Source organism: Canis lupus, chromosome 9 (assembly GCF_003254725.2).
Source record: "Canis lupus dingo isolate Sandy chromosome 9, ASM325472v2, whole genome shotgun sequence".
Classification (NCBI taxonomy): Eukaryota; Metazoa; Chordata; class Mammalia; order Carnivora; family Canidae; genus Canis; species Canis lupus.
In genome coordinates, this window is record NC_064251.1 from 6,844,459 (window position 1) to 6,865,093 (window position 20,635).

General features: G+C 54.5%; 1 protein-coding gene across 4 annotated transcripts; it reads right to left on the reverse strand.

The window, feature by feature from the left end:
* Positions 1-1,357: 1,357 nt before the first annotated feature.
* RPL38 (ribosomal protein L38) lies at positions 1,358-7,666 on the reverse strand. Of its 4 annotated transcripts, none has more exons than XM_035721010.2 (5): positions 7,518-7,666; positions 7,268-7,307; positions 7,066-7,126; positions 2,808-2,930; positions 1,358-1,432 (listed from the first exon to the last, which is right to left on the reverse strand). In XM_035721010.2, the coding sequence occupies exons 1-5, from the start codon at positions 7,625-7,627 to the stop codon at positions 1,407-1,409; spliced, it is 360 nt and encodes a 119-aa protein (XP_035576903.1). In that variant the 5' UTR covers positions 7,628-7,666; the 3' UTR covers positions 1,358-1,406. The 4 variants fall into 4 exon arrangements, with proteins under 4 accessions (XP_035576903.1, XP_025323665.1, XP_025323667.1 ...); XM_025467880.2 differs by having other exon boundaries at positions 7,502-7,572; XM_025467882.3 differs by having other exon boundaries at positions 7,474-7,549.
* Positions 7,667-20,635: the final 12,969 nt, after the last annotated feature.

A 20,635-nucleotide genomic window follows, 5' to 3' on the forward strand; every position in this document is an offset into this window, starting at 1 on the left:
AAAAAAGCCACCGCAGCTAATTCAGGCACTAGGCTACTTGGGAGGGGATTTTATCCTGTAACCATCTCTAGACCCGCGCTGGAGACCGCTCACTTGGAGTGTGTCGCCACCTGGCGGCCTGTCCAGACATGACCCGCATTCATCTCCAAATTGCCAGGTGCCACAAGGGGACGGAACCGTCACTCTTAGGTCATTCCCCCCTACGATAGACCGAGGTTGTCAATGCCGGATGTGCCACAACCACACGGACACTCGGGCAACGTCGGGAAAGGCAGCCTGGCGGACCCCACTCGGCCGCCTATGAACCAGCCCTGCGCACGGCGCCCGGCCCGTGGAGGCAGCGTTCCCGGTTTCCTCTGCTTAAACCACGTGCACCAAAAGGAGGAGGAGGCCCAACCCCACTGCTTGCCCCTGGAGGGGATTCTATGAGGCGCCGCCTGCTGGCTGTGGGGCACCGTCGCCCGCCATCAAAGCTGATCTCAGGGCCTCTTCTGATAACTGTCCCCTTCTTGATTTTTCCGTGACTCTGGGCAGAGACTTGCAGTTCTTCCCTGGGGCTGGTTATCGGTGCACAGCGCTCAACAGTGAGGTCATTTCTCGGGAGCATGCTAGTTGGCAGGCGGAACCTGGATTCAATCCCCAAGGAGTTGGGGCTGGCTGGGACCTGGGCTGCCTTCATGCTGGGATTTTGGGCCCTTACGAGCAGTGGGCCACTCACACCCCTCACCCTACTGCCATGAGGCCCAGGGTCACACTTCCTGCAAGAACCCTGGTTCCTCCCCAACTTTCACCTGGATTTAACACACTGGTCTTTCAGTCCCAGATCTTGTTCCTGGTTCCTCTTCCCTGGGTGGCCCGCTTTGCTGGGCTAACACTCACCTGCTCTTACCAATCATCTTATCACACCCTAAATGTTCTTAAGCTCCACGTTACCTTGAGCAGCACTTAGGAAACAAAGGGTCTTAGTCTGAATAAAAAGCCTCAGCCTCTCCTACATGGTGGATATGAAGGCAGAGCTCTGTTCGGAGGATGGGATGGCTCAGCCTGTAGCTATTTCCAAGAAGCTAATCAACTCCACCCTGTAACTATCATCTTCATTAATAGGAAGCTCACTTTACCTAATGGACTTTTAAATGCTATGAGGGCATCCTGGGTTACTTCCACAAATATCTCTGTTTCCATCTACTTATTTTCAAACTTAGGCTAAGAGGATGGTTTTATTTGTCCACTGAAGTCACAGCGTAAGATGAGGGATGCAAATAGGTGGCAACCAGGAGCCACCCCCCCCTTGCCCCCGTTCCCACCCAAAGCCATGACCAAGTAATATTTCCCTTCCCACCCTCAAAGACAAAAGACGTTATAAGAATTTTTAAAATTTTAATACAGTTCAAATCAGTGGGCCAGGTTCATTTTAGCTCCTTCACTGCCAAACCTAGAGGAAAAGAGATACAAAAGTGAGTCACCTCGAACATACACATTTTATTTAGTTACTCTTGCTTGTCTGGACTTTGTACTCAAGCTAATAAGGGTGAACAAAACTCAGAAATTAAGCAGAAAATGGTGGTTGTGCTTAAAATATTAAGTTAATTGAAATTGTGAAATCAAGCCTCACATCAGGCTCCATACTGAGCATGGAGCCTGCTTAAGATCCTCAATCTCTGCCCCTCTTGCATGCTCACTCTTAAAAAAGGTGGGGGGCTGGGGTGACTGGGTGATGGGCACTGAGGGGGCACTTGGCGGGATGAGCACTGGGTGTTATGCTATATGTTGGCAAATTGAACTCCAATAAAAAAAATAAAAAAAGAAAAAGAAAAAGAAATTTTAAAAAAGGGGAAAAAAATTAAGTTAGCGTTAGGGGTGCCTAGATGGTGCAATGGGTTTAGCATCTGACTCCTGGTTTCCACTCAGGTTGTGATCTCAAGGTTGTGAGATCACGTCCCATGTGGGGCTCCACGCTCAGCAGGGTCTGCTTAGGACTCTCCCTCCCTTTGCCCCCCTCACCCCCACCATGTTTTCTCTCTAAAATAAAGAAACCGGGCAGCCCTGGTGGCGCAGTGGTTTGGCGCCGCCTGCAGCCTGGGGTGTGATCCTAGAGACCCGGGATTGAGTCCCACATCGGGCTCCCTGCGTGGAGCCTACTTCTCCCTCTGTCTGTGTCTCTGCCCCTCTCTCTGTGTGTCTATGAATAAATAAATAAAATCTTAAAAAAAAAATAAAATAAAATAAAGAAACCTTAAGGGAGTAAAACATAAAACCAAGTTAGTGTTTGATCAACAAAAACAACCAAAACACACATTCCCTCTCTCGGCCTTCATGAAGAGCTCTCAAGAAGTTCTTAGAAAGCCAAGCTGCACTGGAGACCTTTCCACTGGAAGCAGCAGCCTCTGAGACCACTCTGCACCCTAGGCCATCTCCCTGCAGTCAGGATGGCTAAACCTAGGCTCATGGCCTACAGTAGTTAATTTTCCAATCTGCAAAACTGAGGATCGGTACCAGCATCTACCTTGTAGGGTTGTGGGGAGAAGGAAGAATTATCCAGAGTAAGTGTTAGCTGTTACTATTCTGGGTCAGAAAAGGACGGACAGGAGTAAAACAAACTGTCCTCTGGCCAGGGAAACATTCTGGTATGGGATGTAAACTCTGAGAACCACAAGTATTCATTCCTTGCACTACCAACAGCAAGAGAGATATTAAGACAAGCTGCAAAATGGACTTTCCTCAATCTGGGGACTACTTAAGAAACGCAACAGTGAAGCACGCACCTTCCACATTTCTGATCAGCCCCCCAGGATTCCAGGCTCGCTTACCTGGGGGCAGAGACTGCTTGAGTTTCTCTGCCTTCTCTTTGTCTGTGATGACCAAAGTATAAAGATATCGGCTGCATCGAACTTTAAACTTCACATTATCCTTATTCTTCTTGATCTTGACGGCTACCAAAGAGACCAGAATTGGCAATTAAAGTTATTGCAGAAAAGCCATCACGCAGTTCACCCATTTTAAATTTATGCAGAAAAGCGGCATTTGTGGCAGCAACCGTGGTCAGGGCTGTGCTTACCTCCCTGTATCGTCCCCTTTGTGGAAACAGAAAACCAGAGGTCCTCTAAGACTTCAATATTTTAGAGTGTCAGAAACCTAGTTCCTTTATATCAGTGTCAGAGCCTAAGACTTAACGGTAACTGGTTTACACACAAAAACATAGGAATCTGCTACATGGAACACCACCCGAGAACATTCTGTATCCATCTTATTATTTTTAAGATTTTATTTATTTGTTCATGAGAGACACAGAGACACAGGCAGAGGGAGAAGCAGGCTCCCAGTGGGGAGCCCAATGCAGGACTTGGGACTCCGATTACCAGACCCTGGGATCACGCCCTGAGCCTAAAGCAGGTGCTCAATTGCTGAGCCACCCAGGCGTCCCTATCCATCTTATTTTTTTAAAGGATTAACAGTACCTCATCAAATGAGGAAGTGGATTATCTGCTCTGATCAAGAACTTTCTACCTCTCTAATTATAGGAATAGGTTCTCCGCCCCTGGGGCAATGGCAACCACTTCCTTTAGGATACCCATCCCCTTGCCCGAGTTATGCGCTAAAGCTTTTCCTTACATTTTAAAACCCATTTTCCAGGCTCTGGCCACTGGAGGACACTGACTTTCCTGAAAGTTAGTTATTTCATGTATCCATCAAAACTCATCTTTAAAGATTTTATGTATTTATTCATGAGACACAGAGAGAGAGAGAGAGAGAGAGGCGGAGACACAGGCAGAGGGAAGCAGGTTCCCTGCAGGGGGCCTGATGTTGGACTTGATCCCAGGACCCCTGGGATCATGCCCCGAGCCAAAGGTAGATGCTCAACCACTAAGCCACCCAGGCGTCACTCATTCTAACTTTAAAAACAGCCATTATTACAAACTCACTAAAGTGCCAATCATGAATCAGGTGGCTAAGGTCCACTCTGAGGCTCCAGCGTCTCAGCCTGTGTGCCTCACCAGACACGCACTCAGCCCTCACAGAAGCAGGGAGATTAACCTAGACTCACAACTCCATCTCTGCTGGAAACTGAAGAAATGAGGCACATCACAGGAGAAAGCACTCAAGCCTGCCCAAGGCCATGGCTGCCTCAGCTTGTTTTAGTAAATTCAACAAACTGGGTATTCATTCAAATCAACCTGTTTTGCTATCTTAACATTCCTCTTAAAGCTAAGTGCACTGCATGGCCCCTAGCAGCTGGCGGACGCCTATCAATTAAGTTGAACATTTGTAAGGGAAGACATATGGAGCTCTTAAAAGAAAAAGCTTTATCCCACACCACCGTACTGCGCAGTACTTCACTTAGCAGAAACAAGGAATCTGTACGCCAATGTTCAAGGGACCAGGATTCGAAATAGCCAAAAGGTAGAAACCACCCAAATGTCCACGCTGGATGAACAAGCTGTGGCACACCCGCATGATGGAGTATTTGGCCTTAAAAAGGAAACTGACAAATGCTTCACAACACGGATGAACCCCAAGACCCTGGCTAGATGAAGCCAGCCAGTCATGCAAGGACAAACACTGATTTCCTTCACTGGAGCATCTCGAGCAGTCAGATCCACAAAGCAAGCAGAATGGAGGAAGCCGGGCACTGGAGGGAGAGGATGGCGAGTTAGTGTTTGAGTGTAGTTTCAGTTTTGCAAGGTCACAAGTTCAGAAAATGTAGCTCGAAAGGTCCCTAGTGCCAGTGGACTGTACACCTAAGTGAGGCTTGTGTTATGCCTATTTATAATTATGAATGTTTTGAAATGCTGACTCAACAAACACTGAGCACTCTACGGTGTCCACAGGACCATAACCCCGGACCCTCACAGGCCACTCGGTCTAAAATCAGGATCCTGAATTCCAGTTCTTCTTCATAGTGAGGAGTCTCAAGGGTCCTTAAGATGTGAGCCTTGCACCAATACCTGGGACAGATGCTATTATCAGCCCCCCTTCAATGGAGGAAAAAGGTAGTGTTGTGTTTACATGTGTTGAGGACAGCTACCTGACAGGATTAGGATTGGAGCCAGGCAGTGACCCCAATGTCCCCAGTCTGAACGAGACAGTCACAATAACCTCTTTATAGCACGACAGTGTCACTGGTCTCTGAAGAATCGGACAGGGCATGGGACGCCTGGGTGACTTAGTGGTTAAGCGTCTGTCTTCGGCTCAGGTCATGATCCTAGGGTCCCGGGATCGAGTCCCACATCAGGTTCCCCGCAGGGAGCCTGCTTCTCCCTCTGTGTTTCTGCCTGTCTCTCTCATGAATAAATAAATAAAAATCTTAAAAAAAAAAAAAAAAAAAAGAATTGGACAGGGCAGATGCTCCTACCTGTTCCCACAGATGACAACCAAACAGCCCTAGAGGATCACAGGCAGAGGGACACTAATAGGACCCTCCGCATCCCCGTGAACCAACTACAGCGCTCTCCCCACGCTCCCACCACTTCATCCTTCCACTGACAGAGCATTAGGGCCTTGGCCACCTCAAGCTGTCAGCAGAACACGGCTCTACTTTCACAAATGACTGATGTTCTCTTGATGACACATCTGTGAGCAGGAAAGGAAGCTTTAAGGAGCATTTGATGTGGCAGCAAATGAAGACTATGGACTACCCAGCCCCCCATGTGAATTCAAGATCTACACAGTACGAGGCATGAGCCCCCCCTCCCACCAGGGGTGCACCAGTGAGAACACAGGGCACCGGGGGCTGGTACTTGATCCACCCAAAGCTTGCTGCTGTAGGCTTCTGATGCATCGTCCCCTTTTCCTTATTCATGGGCGAGGGAAACTAACTCCTACAGCTCCCTGTGCGGGGCCTGTATCAGGAGAAGCGGGCCTAGAACCCATCGCGGCACCAAGGTCAGGGTTCCCGGACGTGCGTTTCCAGACTTGCACCTAGTTAAGGACTCTGCTCGGACCATGTACCTTTTCTGAAATAAGGATGGATTAAAAAATGCTCACAACTAAAAAAAAATGCTCACAATGAAGAAGGGAACACAGTACTCAACAAAGTTCTTTCTTCTGGGAAACAGGAGAAAATCCCTGCTCTTGGCAGCCAGGCATAGGCTTCAACAGCCGCCCTCGGTCTGATACTCCGGAAATGAGGGTCTGGGGGTAAAGGTCTAGGAAGGAACTGGAGGGAGGTCTAGGACAGGGACGGTGTGTGTGTGTGTCCAGGGTTAGGTTAGGGACCAGAGGAAGGACTGCGGGAAGGTCTAGGGCATGGCCAGGGTGGGGGTCCCAAGGTGGAGATGGGGTGAAATCTAGAGTGCGATGGAGAGGTCCAGGGTTAGGGAACAGGGAAGGACTGCGGGAAAGGTCTAGGGTAGGGATGCTGTGAGATTGGGGGGGGGGGGGGGGGGCAGAGTTATAGACCAGGGGAGGGACCTGGGAAGGTGCAGGGTTATGGATCAGGGAAGGACCAGGGTAGGGATGCTGTGAGATTGGGGGGAGGGGGGGGGCAGAGTTACAGACCAGGGAGGGGAGGGACTGCAAGAAGGTGCAGGGTTAGGGAGCAGGGAAGCACCAGGGTAGGGATGCTGCGAGATGGGGGAGGGGGGGCAGAGTTACAGACCAGAGGAGGGACGCGGGAAGGTGCAAGGTTAGGGAGCAGGGAAGGTGTGGGGTAGGGATGCTGAGGGATTGGGGGGGGGGGCGGCAGTTACAGACCAGGGGAGGGACCCGGGAAGGTGCAGGGTTAGGGAGCAGGGAAGGACCAGGGTAGGGATGCTGCGAGATGGGGGGGAGGGGGGGGGCAGAGTTACAGACCAGGGAGGGGAGGGACTGCAAGAAGGTGCAGGGAAGCACCAGGGTAGGGATGCTGCGAGATGGGGGAGGGGGGGCAGAGTTACAGACCAGGGGAGGGACGCGGGAAGGTGCAAGGTTAGGGAGCAGGGAAGGTGTGGGGTAGGGATGCTGCGAGATGGGGCGGGGGGCAGAGTTACAGACCAGGGGAGGGACGCGGGAAGGACCAGGGTAGGGATGCCGGGGCGGGCGGGGGGCAGAGTTACAGACCAGGGCCGCACGCCCGGGCCGACCACTTACATTTGGCGTCCTTCCGCCGGGCCGTCAGCAGGAAGTCCTTGATTTCCTCGATTTTGCGAGGCTGCAACGCAAAGCCAGCGCTGGTGAGCCGCGCGGACGCCGCTTCCGGCCGTGACCCGAGCACCGCCACCAGCTCCTCACGGGAACCGGGGGCCCCCGCCCCCCGCCCTCCCCGAGGGGGTCCAGCGCGGGCCACACTCACCATGGCAACGGGGTCGCGGGGGTCAGCGCGCGGCCGGCACCTGCGGGGACACCGACGTCGGCGTCAGCGGGGCGCGGGGAGCGGCCACGACCCCGCTTCTCCTCCCCTCCCCCCGCCGAAATGCCCCGGCCGCCGCGCTCCAGCCTCCTTCCCCGCACCCGCGGCCCACGCCCGGGGCCCCCAGGCCTCACCCACTCGCGGATTACCCCGGATGGCCCCCCAGGCTCCCTTTACCCGCAGAGACACTCACGGCAGGCGGCAGGAATGGAGAACGGAAGAGAGCGAGACTTCCGTTTCCGGGCGGTTAACCCCGCCCTCGAAGGAAACCGGGTACGGTGTCTGCCGAGGGTCTAGAATCATGATGGCGTTCGTCCTTTCCCATGGCAGCGCCTCTGCCCCCTACTGGCCGAGACTAATAGTGCCGACCAGGAAGAAAATGCTGGGCCGCCTCCCTCCCCGCTGCCCTTCCCTCCACTGTCTTTTCCTTCCCCGTCCCCAGCCCCCTCCTCCGCTTTGCTAGGCTTGATCTCACATCCGGTTTAAAGACCCAACACTTATTATCCACCACTCTCTTTAGACGTGTGCACTGAGCATCTTTTGCAGAGATTTTTCTTTTTCGCATTTAAATAAAGGGATCCCCCCTGTGTGCATTTGTGAGCCTCTCTGTAGGGCTTTCTCCTATTTCCTTGTGGTCACCTTTTCTGCAGACCTCTAACCTGTCCCGAGCGAGCAAGGTCCTCTTTTCCACTTGCCTCTTCCAGTTCCTTTAAGAACAGGTGTGCATAAGGGTAAATTAATACCTCCCAGTCGCTGACATTCATGGGGCACTTAAATGGGGCATCTATCCCCTGGGGTCTCCCATCTCCAGGGGCACCGGGGAGAGGTGGCTCTTGTCTTCACCCCAATTTTGCCCGCCGGGGAGAAGGAAGGCTTGTCCTTGCAGGAAGGGGTGAAGCCGGGATTGGAGCCCACAGAGGGCAGATCCCAGGCCCCGGCTCCTGGCGGCTGCTTTGGGACCCGGTGCACCAGACCCGGGCTGGCAGCTCTGGGAAGGCAGCGGTGCCTTTGCCCCTTGGGTTCGGGTCCCCCCAGCTCCATACCGTGTCTGGATTGTTTTCTCCACAAGCATTCACCCTCTGCTCTCGCACAAGCGTCTTTTCAGGCGGGCTCCGGGAAACCCGAGGTTATCGATTTTACTTTTATCTCCCCCTTTGATTTCTATGTTTCGATCTCTCTACAAACGTCTACGTTTGATTCTATTTGTCCCCCCCCCCCAGTTTAATAACTGCACAACAGGATGTAATTGCTGCGTGTTTATCATCACCCGGCGGCCCACCCGAAGAGATGGACCGCCTCGCCGTGAACTTTACACTGACCTCACTCTTCTCCATCCCTCCTTCCTTCCCTCCGAGGGTCCCAGCTGGAGCATCTTCCTAGACTTACTGGGGATTCAGGGAGGGATGAACCGGCTGTCCTTGCCCCAGGGAGGTCACAAAGTGCTCCGACGGTGTAGGGAGCCTCTTAAAAGAAGCCGAGCTGTGTGTGTCTAACTCCAGATCCATCTGGGTGTCAACAGTAGGAAATGTTCATGGGGAGGAGCCTAACTTTACCTTGCCTGAAGGTCGGGGTCCAGTCTGGGAATCATGGGGCCCTCAGCTCTGACCCGAGAAAAACATCCCCAAACTCCACAGCCTGATTTTGCCAGTCGTCCTCCATCCCAGGCTGAGGATTTTCTGGCCTTTTGTTCTCCGAGGCTCAGCCACAGGCAGCCAGCCACCCTTCCAGGTGGTTCCAGGCGCTTGCTTGTGCTGTCCCTACTGATACTAAGTCCTGCCCAGCTTCCACTCCCCCTACGGCAGGACCCTTCACCTCCACTGCCTGTCACTTATCACTCCTGCAGCAGGTCCTTGCACACACCTCCTGATAAACTGTGTGACAGTTTGAACTTTGGAGACATCTGTGCTGACTTTTCTTTGAAGATAAGAATGGGGCTCAGCGTTCTGTTGATAACTCTGGAGATTTTATCTATCTATCATCAATCAATCAATCAATCATCTGGTAGGTACTCCTTGCTGACGTTGATGTGGGAAACAAAGGCAGAAGAGAAATTATTACATGTCCTCGCTACCTACAGCCCATTGACAAGTCCACAAAACAGGCAGAGTGACCTTCCTCTAGGGACGCAGCTGCCTCGATGCTAATACTTTGCTATAGGGCAAAAGGCAATCTTGGCCTGACCCCCAGGATCCTGTAAGTCTACTTTATTATTTTTTTTAAATTTTTTTTCTTTTTCTTTTCCTGTAAGTCTACTTTAACACACAAAAATTCCTTTAGAAATTTCCTTGAGGGGCGCCTGGGTGACTCAGTAGTTGAGCATCTGCCTTCTGCTCAGGTCTCGATCCCGGGGTCCAGGGATCGAGTCCCTCATCGGGTTCCCCACAGGGAGCCTGCTTCTCCCCACGCCTATGTCTCAGCCTCTCTCTGTGTGTATCTCATGAATAAATACATTAAAAAGAGAAATTTTATTTCCACCCCGCCTCCCCGCAAGATAAATATTGGCAATCATCCCCCAAGCATATGACCCACCCATATACATTGGAAGGGTCTCATGACTAGGGTTTTATTAGACGGCAATAAAGGACCCTTTCCCAACAATACGTGGCCCCCTCAAGGTCCTGGAAGGTCCAGGCTTGGCTCCTTCATGTACTTGCTTCTAGTGCGAAGTGTGTGGGGTGATATGACCTCTCTCCTTCCTCATGGGGCTTCTATGAAGGCTCCATGGGATACATGAAAAACTTAAGGCCCAGGCGGTCCAGATCGGCTCCAGGAGGTCTGCAAACAGCCCCAGGCTCTGGATGTAGTGCCCGACAGTGGCCGGAAGGCGGCACCAAGGCCCTGCCTGGACATGGAAATTAAATGCTCCTGTGCCTTCCAGAATTGGGGGCTGCGAGTACTCATATAAGTGACAAGGAATGTGTGCACGGTATTTCATCCCTGATGGGGTGCTTTCGTATCTACTATCTCATTTAATAACCTCCAGGAGGCACCTGCCTTTGGCTGCTGGCGGGACTGGCCCTCAAGACACCTTGGGGCAGGGGTGGGGGATACAGGGGGGTGTTTGTATTAAACCCTGTGGGTTTTCAGCGGGGCGGGGGGTAGTTTGCAGTCCCTCTGGCTGAACCCGGTTACCTGGGAAAAGGATGGGGAGACAGGGAAGGAGCCCAGGGTGGGCACTGGGGCTGGTGCTTCTTGGAGGGGGTCCCATGATGGCGAGACTATAGGAATGTGAGAGACCCCCTCCTCCAGCACCCACCACCCTCAAGTCGGAGAGAACCTCAGGGGCCCTGACCCGAAAGCCACAGAGCAAGACTGGTCAGACTGGAACAGGATCTCTCAAACTGGGCGCCACACACCTTTGGGCCTGGCTCATGCTCCGCAGGGGCGGGCGTCTCGCCGATCGTTCTAGGAGGGTTAGCAGTCCCTGCCCCCCGCCCCCACCAGACACCAGACCCCCACGACCCTGACGAACAAGCGCATCCCCAGACATGGCCAGACGTCCCCTGGCGGCAAAATCGCTTCTTGTTGAGGGCCACCGGCCTAGAAGGACAAGACCAGGAGAATATTCATTATTATGATGGGTGTCTGGTCCCCCTGGGCCTGTGGCCAGGTTGCTTCTGGGCACAGCCCACTATCTTTGACCCCACGGTCACTTCTCGTTTTTTTTTTTTTTTTTTAAAGCTTTAATTTATTTATTTATGAGACACACACACACACACACACACACACATACACACACAGAGACAGAGGCAGAGACACAGGCAGAGGGAGAAGCAGGCTCCATGCAGGGAGCCCGACTGGATCCCGGGACTCCAGGATCACATCCTGGGCAGAAGGCAGGGGCTAAACCGCTGAGCGGCCCAGGGATCCCCCTGACTTCTCGTTCTGGAGGCTAGCCCTTTGTCTGGGCTGCTCCAAGGATCAGCCTCCTCTGCTGCCTGCCTGGGGCTCTGGCCGGCTGGCAGGGCGGGGTGTCAGGGGGGCGCGGGGAACACAGGGCAGCCCCAGGGGCCGGAAGCTCACAAAAGTAGGAAGAGGATTCTCCTCCTCAGTGGGTTGGAGGCCTGGTGTAGGGGTGGGTGGGGTGGGAGAAAGGGCTCTCGGCCCCCCACCCCGCGCCCCGACCTTAAGGGGTGCGTAAGGGGGTGAAGGGCCACCTGCCCCGGGAGCTCACGGATGAAATGGATTCCAGCCAGTTCCCGGGAGGCCGCTGTCAGCCAGGCCCTGTGCGGGGCGCTTTCCCTGTCACAGCGACATCCTTTCGGCCCAGCTTTGTGCCAGGCCCCTGCAGGTGTGACAACACAGATCCCGCCGATCTGTCTGCATCTCAAGGGACTCCCAGACTGGCGCGGGCGGTGGTGGTAAGTGCAGTCTGTGCTCCTCATGGTGGGACCAGGAGGGGGCCCTGGGCGGGGTGGGGCAGGGGCGGGCGCTGATCCAGGCTGGGGATGGGGCGGCCCCAGGGAAATCCTCCAGGAGGAAGGCACCATGACGCTGATTCACAAGGGAAAGGAGCCCCCCCTCCGCCTCCGGCCCCGTTGCAGCCTCAGATCAGCCTGCCAGAATGTGCAAACCCTCAAGGCAGATGAATTCCAGGAGGGCTGGAAGGAAGAGGCGATCAGACTGGGTGGCATCAATCCAAGAGGTCTTCCTGGACGAGGCATTGGGATATAGGATGGGAAGAAAGGTGTTTCGGGACGCCTGGGTGGCTCAGTCGGTTAAGCATCCAATTCTTGATCTCAGCTCCAGTCTGATCTCAGGGTCATGTGTTCAAGCCCCACATTGGGTTCCACGCTGGAATGGGAGCCTAGACAAGAAAACAACAGCAACAACAACAACTATTTCTGGAGACAGTCTCAGGTTCAGATCCTGTGTCTGGCTGGGAGACGTAGAGCCTCGGCGGCATCTCTGAGCCTCGGTCTCGCTGTGGAGGGGCACCCTGCGCTCCTGCCAAGCCTCCTGGGCCACCGCGCCAATTTTGCGCAACCTGCACAACCGTCTGCGGCTGCCCTGCTTATGAGAAACCAGAAGACACGAGGAACAGAAAGTGCTTAGCCCAGCAGCTGGCTCTGGAACCGTGAGTTGAATGCGATCCCAGGCAGGAGCTGCCAGCGGATTTGCAGAGCCACCACCTGGGGCAGAGCAGGCCAGGCCGAGGGCCGGGCGTCCCTCCCTCCCCAGGGCTGGCGGGCGAGGCAGGTGGAGGAGGGCACCCCTCGGAAAGCCGGCCTGGGCTTCTCTGGCGGGAGCCCCGCCCGATGACACCTCCTCACCCCCACCCCCCTCGCACGGGCCCCTCAGTCTGCGAACCGCTTCCATGGTGTCCAATCCGCTACCGTAAAAAGGAGAGATTAGGTGCCATCCGCTGCTGAAGAAAATGATACCGGGCAGAGGGGAATCCATCTTGAGCGTAAAGGACAGTCACCCCCCCTATATATCAACGTGTGCAGGGGTGAGGGGACGTGGGAGTAAGAGAGAGAAAGGGCACAGTCCCTTCAAAGTGAGGGACAGGGGCCAGCCTATCGGCTTGTATGTATCTTGCATTATGCAGCGGGAGAGAGAAAATCATGGAGCTGTCAGCAGCTCAATGCATTCACACTGCAGACGTCCCCATCTCCATCTCGGGATGCTCCAGACGGATGCTCCAAATTAAAAACCAGGGGAGGGGGAGAGGGGCTGAAGGGGTGGGAGATAAACACCCTGACAGACCAGAGGGAAGGAAGGAATGCAACTGAGGATCTGGGAAAATTAAAGTCCATAAATCCTGAGGCTCAGGGAGCGTCCTGGGTGCGAGTGATGGGAGACCCTGGGTCTGGGGCCCCCTCTGCCAGGTGGGAGTCCCCAGGGGGGATGGGGGGTGTGGGCAGGCCTCTCAGAGGCCTCCTCCTCTGAAGGAGCTGGTGGTGAGTGGGGGGAGGAGCATGAGGGTGGGGGAAGCAGAGAGACGTGGATGATGCCCTTATAACCTGGGGTGGGGGTGTGGGGGGGTGTGAGGGGTCCTCTGAGTGGGGGGCAGGTCTGTGGATGGTAGGAGCTGCACAGAGGCAGTGGGCAGTGCTTTGCTCCCTAATTGCTCCCTCCCATGAAGCTCTGGCCTCTGCTCATCATTCCCTAGGTGGTGCCCACATCCCCTCCTGTCCCTGTCTGTTTGTCTGGCTCTTGCTGTCTGTGAGTCCACGTCCTGCCCTGCTTTTCCGGCAGCTTCAGAGATGGTTGCCTTCTGCCCCCCTCTCATCAGGGGCTGGGGGCTGGTTCAGTCCCTTCTTCTGGCCCTTGGATGGCAAGCTCATGGGGGAGCCCGAGGATGTCCGTCCGCATGTCCTTCCAGAGCGGGCCAGCTGCCGTGCACACTGCTAGAAGGGCATGAGCTAGCGGGCCAAGGGCCTGCCTGTCCCCACCCACCCATCCATGCTCCCCACCACCCCCAAGACCCACCTGCCCAGGGAGGGTCGACAGAAGAGAAACCCAGAGCCAGCCCCATGGGGGGTGTGGGAGGCCGACAGGTGCCGGCTCCAGGGGAGACCCGCTTCCCACCACTCCATCCCCACCCCCACCTTTACATCCTTCTCGGTCCTGACAGGAAACAGGTGCAGCACTGGGTGACTGGAGGATAATTTTAATAAAGGAACTGGCTTTGAAGGCGTGGGCAGGTGCATGAAGGAGGGAGGCAGGTGGGAGGGGGTGTCACCTTTCCAGAGATGGGGCTGTGGGGAGGATAGGGCTGCGTGACTGGGGCTCAGACCTTCAGTGGAGCTCCAGCCAAAGGACGAGCTCAACCCAGCAACCTCTCAGGAAGAGCTGGAGAATGAATCGCTTGAGCTCTCTCTCTGTCCTCTCCCTGGTCCTCCTTCCCTCTCTCTCTCTCTAGACTCCTGCCAGGGCACCCCATTGGCCGAACCAAACAGGGTCATGGTGGTCTCCCTTGGGGCATGGAGCAGGGTGGAGGTGTTGATTCAGAGACAGTGGGAGATACCCCGTCCACTAGTTCTCCCCACAGAGGGTCTGCTTCCACCCTGGGGTGGCCTTATGACCTATGGCCTTGTCACCATGGGTCTTTTTCATGGTCCAGGACAGAGACGTTCCCCAGGGCTCAGAAGGCTGTCTTCTTTCCTGCGCATCACCCAAACAAGTCCCCATGTTCTTGATCCCCCAAACCCAGGCCAGGTATCCAGGTTAATGTGTGTGTCAACAGGTGCAGACTTACTTATTCTGTGCACAGGTAAGCCCACATACGTGCATCCTGTGCACAGGTGAGCCCACCCGTGTGCATGCTGCACACAAGTGAGCCCACACACATGCATCCTGTGCACAGGTGAGCCCACCCGTGTGCATCCTGTGTGCAGGTGAGTCCGCATACATGCGTCCTGCACACAGGTGAGCCCATCTGCATGCGTCCTGCACACAGGTGAGGCTGCATGCACGCACAGCCACACAGCCACCTGTGCTTCCAGAGAAACAGGTCCAAAGCTTCACGGTGTTACGTCACCCAGGACAAGTTCTACCAATTAAACTGGTGACCGCGTTTCCAAAAGCAATTACTGGACGGCTGCAATGCCTCCCAAGGGGAGGAGATTACAGAGAGCGCTCAAGGCTGCTGCGTGGCTGGAAGCAGGGGCTCCAGGGGTCTGTGGGCTGCCTGTGTCTGAGGACCACGTGCACGTGTACCTGCCTCAGAGCACGTGCGTGAGTTCCGCCCCCCCGCCCCCCGCAGAGGAAGCCAGAACTGGGGAAGGGAGATGCCAGGGTTGTAGCCACGGAGGCTGGCAGCCCCACAGCTAGGGTGGGAACTGGGTCACTATTCCCACATCCTCCCTGGATCCTTCTCTGGGGTTTGCAAACAGGGAGAGAACCAGTCTGTACAAAGTCAGACTCGATCCCAAGGGTTTGGGGAAGGGGCATGCCTGCTTGTGAGCAAGGAGAAGCAAAGTGGCAGGGGTGCCCACCGAGAGAAGCCTTTGCCACTGCCTCCTCCTGGGAGGCTCCCCGCAGCCACACCACTCCCTGCTGCCTCCGGGATGGCAGCGTCTTTGGAGAAGGAAGGGTGGAGGCAGAAGGGGCCCCGGCGACCGTCCTGCCTGGCTAAGTCTCTGGGAAGGGGGCTCTCCCCGGGGGCTGCGGCCCACGTCCTGGGGTGACTGTTTCCTCACCAATTCCACTGCTCTCAGAGCCCTGGTGGAGGGGACATGGCAGTTCCTTCACTCTGTCCTTCCCTCTGGGGGACACCTGGGTGGCTCTGTGGTTTAGCATCCCCCTTAGGCTCAGGTCATGATCCTGGGGTCCTGCGATCCAGTCCTGCATCGGGCTCCCAGCATGGAGCCTGCTTCTCCCTCTGCCTGTGTCTCTGCCTCTCTCTCTCTCTCTGTGTCTCTCATGAGTAAATAAATAAAATCTAAGACAAATAAACAAACAAACAAACTTCCCTTTGAGCCCTTGCTGGACGGGCTGATCTATTAGTGGAGCAAGATAGGTGCAGTTGGCCTGTTAACTGTATCTTCATCCCAGACCTCCAGGGAGAGGGTCTGAGTGGCCGCAGTCCATGGTCAACATGGCCCAACCCTTGAATTTAACCTTCTAAGAGCAGAGGCCTGGGTGGGACCAGAAGAGCCTGGGTATGTGTGTGGCTGACTGGTATGACCACATGAGACCCGGAGAGGAGGCCTGGTGGGACAGCCATGAATGAGGAACTCTCCCTGTGGCTTCAGGAAGACCAGGGAACAAGAGCTACCACTGTGTTGACTGCCTAGTAGGCATCAGATGCCATACCAGCTGGTCCATGAAGATCATCTCCTATAATCCTTACAATAACACCCCCCCACCCCCCGTGAGGCAGGATTCCAATCCCCATTTTACTGATGAGGCCTCTGAAGCACAGAGAGGTTAAGCTACTTGCCCAAGGCCATACAGCTAGTAATTAGAGGACCAAAGGATGCCTCATTGCTTGGGCCTGGAGTGTTCCCTTGTGGAAAGCCTTTTGCCTTTCTCTCCAAGGACTGGGTGGGTCACAGTTGCTAAAGAAGGGCCAAAACTGAGATGACTCATTTAATCTGCAAATATTTGTCGAGCGCCTCATCTGCACAGGGACTGAGGTTCTAGAGATGCACAGACATGGACACATTTTTCTTTTTTTTGTCCTCATGGTGCTAGCCCTCCAGCCTGGGAGATGGGCTTTCTGCCCTGTGCCCTTCTCAGAGCCAGCTCCGCAGCTCCTGCTGAGGGGGTGGGGGTGGCTGTGCCCTGCTCCCCATGACTGTGTGACTGCCCCCCATGGCCTCAGATAACTGTACTAACCCGGGGACAATCTTGGGTTTGGAATTAAAATCGAGAGGCTCTAGTGTGTGGTGGATTGTTCTGGGATTTCATGCAAATGAGCAGGCAAAGGCCCCTTCTTTGATGGGGGGAAGGCACAGAACTTTCTGCCCCAGGTACGGTGAGGTCCCCTCCCCACATTCCCACCTTTTCCTGCAGCTGGTTTGAATTGCTTCCCACTTTTGGAAATGGAATAATCCTTAAGGTAGAGGTCGTGGTTGGGGCATGTGATCCCCCTACTGCAGGAACACAGGAGAGGGGACTGGGCTCCTGCCTCGGGACCTCAGCAAGTGTATAGGATCTCAGCAGGCTGAGAAGAGAGGCAGGAGGCTTTTTAGGGACTGAGAGGAGAACCCAGCAGAGGGAACAGTACATACAAAGATGGGGAGAGACTCATGACATGCCCAAGGGCCTTCTGATATGGGTATGCTGGCAGTTTAAAATCTGGCTTTCTTCTTTGTTTTCTTAAGATTTTATTTATTTGAGAGAGAGAGAGAGAGTGAGCGAAAGAGCGCGCAGAAGTAGAGGGAGCAGCAGAGGGAGCACCAGGCTTCCCACTGAGCAGAGAGCCTAATGTGGGGCTCTATCCCAGGACGCTGGGATCCTGACCTGAGCCGAAGGCAGATGCTAAACCAACTGAGCCAGCCAGGTGCCCCTAAAATCTGGCTTTCTGACAAAAAAAGTTCTTAATTTGTAGCATTTGCCAGTTCCTACGGTGCAAGTGCTCCCCCTGTAGCTGATTCCCAACTGTCTGTGTGAGGTCGACTTTTGAATGTGTAGCAAGCAGCTTTCACGAGCAGCAGGGCACGCATCGGGTCATGTGCCATTGCCTGAATGGGGGGGGTGTGGGGGGGCATGTGGGAGGATAGGTGGGGAGGACGAGGAGGAGGATTGAGACAGGATCAGGAAGGGTTTTGAAGGTCACATTTGGGAGTTTGAGCTTCCATTCGGGGTGGCGGAAGCCCAGGCCCTGACTGGGTGACAGTGGGTGTGTGGGAAGCAGCAGCTGGAGGCTTTCTGCTGTCCTCCGGCCTGGCCTTTCTTTAAATTGGTCCCCTGAACCACCCCCAGAGGGTCTGAGCCGGGTATTAGGCCTGGAAAGGGGTGTACAGAATGTGAGGTGCATTCTTTTCTGATGAAGAGGGAGAAGAGGAGCCCTAACTCACCCCCAGCCAGCCGCACCTTGGGGCCATTCCTCATCTTAATGAGCCCATCCAAATCTCGTTTGCTAATGAGAGATTTAATGGTCACAAACTGACAGGCGAGACAGAGAGTGGGGACGGGAAGGTCGTTCTGAAGAGGAGCGTGTAGCTAAGTGCCATCTCCCACCTGCCCACCCGGTGCCGGCCCAGAGTGGGCGAGGGGTGCGAAACAGGGATTGGCTTGACCTCACCTCCACCCGGGGCTCCCGGCTGGCCCCGCGGGCCAGCACCGCGCACAGGGCACAGCTCTGTTCGGCGCTACCACCCTCTGCAATGTCCTCCATGCTCCTTGTGCACCCTGGTTTTCCAAGGCTCAGAGGGGAGGTCACTTCCCCCTGGAAACCTTGCACGCAGCCCCACATGGGTGAGGGCCCACGACGTCTTCATGCCAACTTTTGCACAGTCTCGTAGCACCTATGTCAAGGTGCTAAAATGCTACCTTTCCCTGGCTGTTTTCCCTACTGGTTTGTAAGCACCTTGAGTGGATACTGGATACTGACCACATGCCCAGCACTGTGCAAGCCATGAGAGAGTCTCTTGAGAAATGAATAAATGGATGGACCAGTGAATAAGTGAGTAGACAGAGGAGCTGGGGAAAGAATGCATGAATTCTGTGTTAGATGAATCAATCAATGGATATAGAATCATGGCCAGGCAATGGAAAGGGTGGGTAAGGATTTGGATGCAAAAGAAATATCCCATCCCTTAGGTGGCATACACAAGACAGACAGGGATATCAGAACAGAGATTTCCAGAAATCTCCAAATCCACTCCCCCATTCTTCCATCATACAGGTCAACCCACAATAACAACTACACATTCCAGCATTCTTTGCAGTTAACTATGCCCATGTGTCTACCTTGTAGCCAGTGGGGTATAAGGAGAAGTGGCCCTTCTCCTGCCCTTCTCCTTCTGTTCCTCCTTCCTGTTGGTTGAACTATGGGGGGTGATGGCTGGAGTTGGACTTGGAAGCCAGCCAGCTGGGAGCAACATGTCAGAAGAAGGGTGAGTCTTGGGAGGACTGTGCAGAGCAGATCTCGACCAGCCCTGGGTTGCAATGGGAGAGGGAAATTAGCCTCTAACTCTTTTTTCCGTTATTTTAGGTTTCAACGATCAACTGAATCTAATCCTAAGTAATCTATGTACCACTGTGAAAGAGAGGCCCAAACATAAAAGTAAAGAGCAAACCAGCACAGTGCAGAGCATGGAAGCCAGCGCTGAGCAGGCTGCCTGAGGTTAATCCAGGGGGGCATCGAGGCTAGATCTTGAAGGGGGAGGAGGCACATGAGGAGTAGTGTGGTGCAGTAATTGTTGGAATGGTGACTGGGCTCCCAAATCCTGGGCTCCTTCCTTCCTCCAGCCTGGAAGACCTGCTTGCATCTTGTTCTGTGGTCAGCATCCTGGGAAAGAGGAAGGTACCTGGCCACGGCTGCCGGGCCAGGGCAGCCAGGAATCCTTGCTGGAGCTTGGGACATAGAGAAGACCAGAGACCCGTGAGTGCAGCTCTGGTCTGCAGCAAAGAGCACTGGACAGGGAGTCAGATTGTGTCAGATTGCTGGGTGTGGGTGTTTTCTCCACTTCCTCTCCCGTGTTGGAAGGCCCTCAGTCGGCCATGGCTGGCTGCTGGGTTGTTTGTGGGGCAATTCCTCAGGCTGGGACTGGGGGGGCCTGTAGATGTGAGGCTGGCTCAGGATGGGACATCTTCCTGTGGCCTGGTTCTGGGAATCTGTAGAGCTTGGAGAGCAGGCTCCGATGGTAGGTGTGGAAGGCGGAATTCTAAGATGACTCCATTGACCCACACTATTGTATGATCCTCTTCCCTGGAGCATGGCTTGGACCTATGACTTCCTTCTAACCCATAGACTATGGCAAAGGTGAAGGTATTTTGCAGATGTAATTAAGGTCTCTCTAAACAGCTAACTTTAAGTTTATTAAAATGGAGATTACCCTGGGTGGGCCTGACGTAATCAGGGGAGCTCCTTCAGAGCCAACCTGAAAATCGGAGGCTTCTCTCCTGCTGGCTTTGAGGCAGCCAGCGGCCAGGGCTCTAAAGCTGAAAGGAAATGGATTTTGCCAAGACCTCCGTGTGTCTGAAAGAGGACTCAGCCTCAGAGGAGACCCCAGTCCCAGCCCACACCTCGAGTGCAGCCTGGCGAGGCCCCGACCAGACTCCTGACCCACGGCAGCTGCGAGATAATACACGTGTGTTGTTCTGAGCCACTAAGTCTGTGGCAATTTGTTACCGAGCCATAAAAGATTCGTACAGAGGGTCAGATACGCCTGGACGGACCTGCTTTGCTCCAGCCCCCGCGGCCCGCCTCTCTCAAGCTGGGAGATGAGGCTGGAATCACTGCTTGTGGCGACGTGACAATGAGACAGAAAATTAAAATCCAAGAAGGAGCGATTCGCAAACTGTAATCTCGGCAAACAGTGGCACTTAGATTTCCTGTTATTGATCCCCTCAGTGGATATTCTCCAATCTCGTAATTACAGAAGGACTTTTTCAATTTGGGCTGAATCGCCGCCCCCTCCCCAGCCCACCCTCCACTCCCCTCCTTGATTCCTTTAAACTCACCATAAAGCAGGGTAGATTGTATGCACAGTAGATTGTATGTGGAGTCTAAATAAACGGTGCTAATCATTGTAATTGAAATCCGATCCCGGCAGCGGGACGGCTCCTCCGAGCGAGCGGCCATCCTCCTCTTATCTCTCTGGAGCAGGGAGCAAATCCTGCCTTTGGCTGGCTGCCCGCTGGGGGACTTTGGCTTCTCCGGCTGACCCCCTGAGAGTTCCCAGGTGCCGC